The 5,254-nt window shown below is 45.5% G+C and overlaps 1 protein-coding gene across 1 annotated transcript; it reads left to right on the forward strand.

Moving 5' to 3' along the window:
• The first annotated feature begins 594 nt into the window (after positions 1 to 594).
• LOC149234511 (uncharacterized) lies at positions 595 to 2,456 on the forward strand. The gene has a single exon (XM_089371858.1). It carries the CDS (start codon positions 698 to 700, stop codon positions 1,859 to 1,861), a length of 1,164 nt encoding a protein of 387 aa, XP_089227984.1. The 5' UTR covers positions 595 to 697; the 3' UTR covers positions 1,862 to 2,456.
• Positions 2,457 to 5,254: the final 2,798 nt, after the last annotated feature.

Raw genomic sequence — 5,254 nt, forward strand, 5'->3', positions numbered from 1 at the left:
ATTACGAGCCCGTTAATTGCAAAAGATTTATCATTAAAAATTACAACCAACAAAGAAAATAGGATCAGAATCTTGACTTGCAAACTACTTCCACCTTAATTGTCTGCATCAGCAACAGAGCACAGGTCAAGGGATGGCGTGGCTGACCAATGAAAGTTCACTACTTGCAAACTATCACACCGACTCTCTCCGATTAAACACATACATTGAATAAAAGAATCCAACCCGTTCCCCACACGTTATTCACACCAGAAACAGAGTAGAGTGCTAGGGATTAAGATGGCTGACCAATGAAGTTTCCCACTTGCAAACCATCACACCGACTCTTTCCGACTAAACACATGCACCGATTGAATGAATACCGCCCTCTGCCGCTAATTATTGGTTTGTTAATGACAAGGCCAATTCTTGACTAATGTGGCCATTCAATTAGGGCTTTTTCAAGTTGTTCAGCGGATTGCGAAATGGTTGGCCACATGTGTCTTTTCAGTTGACAAAAATGGCCAGCGGAGACTTCTAGGTCGACTCAATGTCTTCAAAGCGATTTGGAATCAAATCCTATCCTAAATACATGTTTTTTTCATTGTTTTTGTCATTTTTAATATCGCCTGTAATTTATATATAGGCAGGGTTCTGTGAGGTCAATACCGTGTCAGAGTTTCAATTTTATCAGGCGTGGGTGTTGGTCAAGATACGAATGAAGAGCAGACGATTCGGGATGCTGCTAAATAGTTCAAGTGATGGAGGTTTTAATTTCTTAGTCACAGGAAGTTCTGGGAATCTGAGTTTTGCTTCACCATTTTCTGTCATGGGGCTGAGCGATAACAAAACAGAGGGTAACATCAGTAGCCCATCGAATAACAACCATAGCATCTTCGCCTTCAATGGTCATTTTAATCCATCCTTAGCCATTATCGTCACTGTGCTGCTGAGCGCGTTTTTCTTGGTAGGGTTTTTCTCGATCTACTTCCGCCGGCGCGCAGAAGAAGACGACAGCATGAGGCGTTCGAGACGAAGACCCAGGGGAATCCTTCCACAGGAATGGTGGGAGGACGAGGGCAACGGTGGTCTCGAGAGGGCCGTCATCGAAAGCTTCCCGGTGTTCACCTACGATCTCGTGAAGGGCCTCAAGGCGCAGACCAAAGAAATCGTCGAGTGCGCGGTCTGTCTCAACGAATTCGAGGACGAGGAGATGCTCCGCTTGCTGCCCAAGTGCAGCCACGCTTTCCATCCGGACTGCATCGACACGTGGCTCTTCTCTCACACAACGTGCCCGGTCTGCCGAATCATTCTGGTGCCCACCGACGACGAGAACCCAACAGGCACCGGCTACGGAATCATCGAGCCCCTCGAGGTCGTTACCCAGCCGGATGAGGTAACGGTTAGGGTGGACGGAACAAGAAGCAGCTGGAGAAACGGCAGCGTTCGCAGGGACAACCACAACGACACCGCCGTCGCTCCCGAGAGAGGCAATTCTCACGGATCGCCCGGCGATCAAGCGACGGAATTCAGTCGCTCACACTCGACGGGGCATTCGCTGGTGAGGCTGCGCAAGGAAATGGATCAGTCGGGCGCCGAATGGTATGTTTGCACTGAAGAAGGGCTAAAGCCCGGTCTGCACAGGAACTGTAGCCGCAATGCGCTCTCCCACTCGCGCTCTCATGGCCCGTCCGCCTCTGAAATCCGCCCCGATCTCTCAAAGCAGACTTCAAAGAACAGCAACGCTTCGTGCAGCCAAGACACTGGCGGATCAGGGCGTCGTTGGTATGAGCGTGGTTTGAGATCAGAGCGATTGACCATATCATCCATGTATCCTTCTTCGTTTCTCAGATCTTCTTCGGAGCACAGGGCGCCGGTTTAATCCGGGGATCCAGAATCCCCTAATTAATCTTGTACCCGGCAGGACCGGAGGGCTTATTTGCAATCCCTGAAGAACACACATCGAAGAGGCTCGCTGGAAGAAACAGAGAATGGAATAATATTAATTCGCAGACCCAGTGGACGTTTTCCAGAAGGGTATCAGGGGCTGCAGTTAGTATTCAACTGGGGCCTGACAATTGCATCAAAACAGGTTGGACAGTAAAGTTACAACTACAGCTTAGTATATTTCAGTATATGGTTTGCGCTCTGGACAAAATTTGAGGCACAAAGATCTGGACAAAATTTGAGGCACAAAGATCAAGGTGCAGTGGAAACGCTTTACCTTGCGAAGGAAAGAGAGCTAATAGGGGAAATCTCCTCTCTTTTTCTGTCAGTCGAACTGTACAGCTATTTTTCTGGGAATTTGTAGTTTTGGTGTGTGGAATAGATTTACAAGTGGTGTTACTATTGTTTTGGTAATATCTTTGTCTCTATGGTTCCAAGTAATTTTAGTCATGGTTTTAAGTAATTTTAGTATTTTACTTATTATGTGTATAGTAATTTTAGTTATGGTTCTAAGTAATTTTAGCATTTTACTTATTATGTGTATAAATAATTTTATATTAAAAAATTTAATTGGTTATTATATTGATTTTTTTTAATTAAGTTTTTATGTTGAAGTTTTGTGGAGTTGAATGTGGTCTTGACTTCTTTTTCATGTCTGGACGTTTTTTTTGACATTAGTTTTTATCTTCAACCCATTTTAATAAAATTTAAAGATTTGGTAGAAAGTGAACCCCACACAAATCAACTACTTTACACCTCACCTCATGTCATGGGTTAATTCACTTTAATAAAGTTATTTTTAAATTAAATTAAATCAGCATAGAGTTATTTTAACCAAAGATCTAACATGAGTTGAAAGGAATCAATTTTTTTCACATGTAAACTTATTTTAGAGTGCAAAAAAACAATGTGTAATTTTTTATTGTTTAAATTGTATTTTTTAATATTATAGAGATTACTTAACATGTGCATTGAGTCATTTTATCAGCTCACATTAAACTAGTTTTTTTGTTATTAATATATTTTTAAGTATACGTCAATATTTTTTTTTGTTAAGCTTGTTAGATCTTTCTTTTTCATTATAAAATTTGCAAGCAGGTTACAACCACTTAGCCTGCTTAGGTGGTCTCAACGTGTCCTGTGGGAAACCAAGTCAGTTCACCACCTAACTGCATTATAAGCCATCCAGTAGCAAATATCCAAGCTATATAAACTTGATTATCATGTCCACCACTATATGTTGTCTGCCTTTATATATATATATATAATTGCAAACTAGAAAGTAAAATCTATCCACGTATAAACTTAATAAAAAAATAAAAGACTACCACTTCATCCTTCTAGTCCTCCTGTTTGGCAAATGTCGAGGTAACTGGGGCTGAGTCTTTCGCACTGGAACTAGGCAGCTCAGTCGACAAGAACATGCATGGGAAATGTTCCTCGATACGGCCCAGGCAGCCATCATGTTTCTGCAATTGGAATTGCAGCTTTTGGAAGTCCTACTTATAGTCTGGAAAATCCTTAATGGCAGTCATCTAGATTTGTTCCATCACCTTGCCTAGGAGACATTTCAACATCCAATATAGGTATAAAGTCAGTTTGAATTGAGTCTCTCTGCTGCAATTGTTTCCCAGATCAAGAACCAAGACCTTCCAATCTTCCACGTCCATTGCCCCCACACTCACATGTCTATCGTTATCCTCCTCCCAGTCGGAAATGAGTCGTTGAATCTCCTCTTTGGTGCCACCCGCATATGCAACCGCCACTTCTTAGATTAGGCTAGCCACTGGTTTCCTCCCACAGCGTTTTCCCCCAGTGCTAAGCTCGGCCTCGGCCTTGCTCTCTCGCAGTCTTTTGCCTATGCCCTTGCCTTTCATTGCTCGAGCCATTGTTGTAATGTCTCGGGGCCTTCTAGCCTGTTGTTGTCGTTGGTCGAGATCAAGCTTCAGTGCTCTCTTCTTCCAAGGGGAGTTACCTGTTACGAGAACAAGCAACCAAGAATTCCAAGCCATTATTTTCATAATCTTCGTCAGCCAATGGTTCTGCTCATTCAGCATTTCTTCCCCCCATGCATCATGTTCAAAGCCCCCAAATGCGAGGAACCCCCACCTGAGACGCCCTCGACACCCCTACATGCCCCATGCCCTGCACCTACAATGGCTGCGGTTTTAGTCTCGAATTACATGGCCACCTACAGGCCCATTAGCCCAGAAGCCTAGTCTATAGGAGCCACGCTCCTTCTCCCCTATGCCCCTTGTTGGCTGACCTTGTCCCCTGTCCCCCTGACTTCGTCTCAACAATTCTTGACGCTGCTCATCTCGACCTCCTGAATTCTAAGCCCCTTCCTCCACCAAGTATCCCTCCCATATCTTAATCCACCGCTCCAGCCACCAGTCGAGGCCTGCTTGGCCGGCTTTCCCAACATGTTGATTCCCTAATTCCAGAGGACCCCTGTCCCCGACATCCTCCCCCCTACTAACTCCCCTCAAGGGCTTGGCGTCCACCATCCAGGCCCCTGTCTTCCTTAATGCCCTAGCGTTCGCGATGCATTCCGAGACCTAGATCGGACTTAACGATAATGCAATTGCCGCTACCTTACCCTTTCCCCTTAGGTTTTCCAAGCAGATGAGCAGACAAGGTTCACTCAGCCAGAAGCCTTCCCTCCCCATCCCTATAATCCCCATGCACGAGAGGAGAATACCAAAGCGAAGCGATACCCCAGCAGACCCCATGCACGAGAGTGCAATACCAAGGCGGAGTAATATCCCTGCATAGCTTATGCAGTTGTGATGAATCCCATCATCCTCCACCTCCCAGCTATTCCTGCCACCCCAAATGCTCTCTCTCCCCAACCCCTTGCCCCCATGTAATCCCAATTCAACAAACCAGACGTAGGGAAGCATAATGGAGTGCAAGCAGAGAACATACCTGTTAACCAGCACTTGGGATCGTTGTATCTCTTCGCCTTCTTGAAACCGTTGCGCCACCTTCGTTGTTGTCGCCACTGCGCGATCTCCCTCCTCTCTACTAACCTTGTTTGTTGTCAACCAACTCTGGTGCATGCCAATTCCACCTTCCTTCCGCCATCTTGTCTTCACCATGCGTACAACCACCGTGCCCTGCACTTCGAGCGCGTGGGAGGCAATGACACTTCCTTCAGACGTCCTAGTCATGATGACCCTCTTAATGGGTTTGTCAGCCACCTCTCACCCCGATCGAGGGTCTGAGTGCCTTGGCCACTCTTTCTCTGGTCTTGTTCCAGGATCTCCTTCAAGGGCTGAAAATTATCATCTTCTGGTTGGTTCAACCAAGCTTGCTCAAGAGGTGC

This window comes from Pinus tabuliformis, chromosome 8, assembly GCF_031772625.1.
Source record: "Pinus tabuliformis cultivar Carrire ecotype Pingquan chromosome 8, CPIR1, whole genome shotgun sequence".
NCBI lineage: Eukaryota > Viridiplantae > Streptophyta > Pinopsida > Pinales > Pinaceae > Pinus > Pinus tabuliformis.

Coding starts and splice junctions, on each gene's coding strand:
- LOC149234511 (XM_089371858.1), top strand. CDS start 698: ATGAAGAGCAGACGATTCGGGATGCTGCTAAATAGTTCAAGTGATGGA.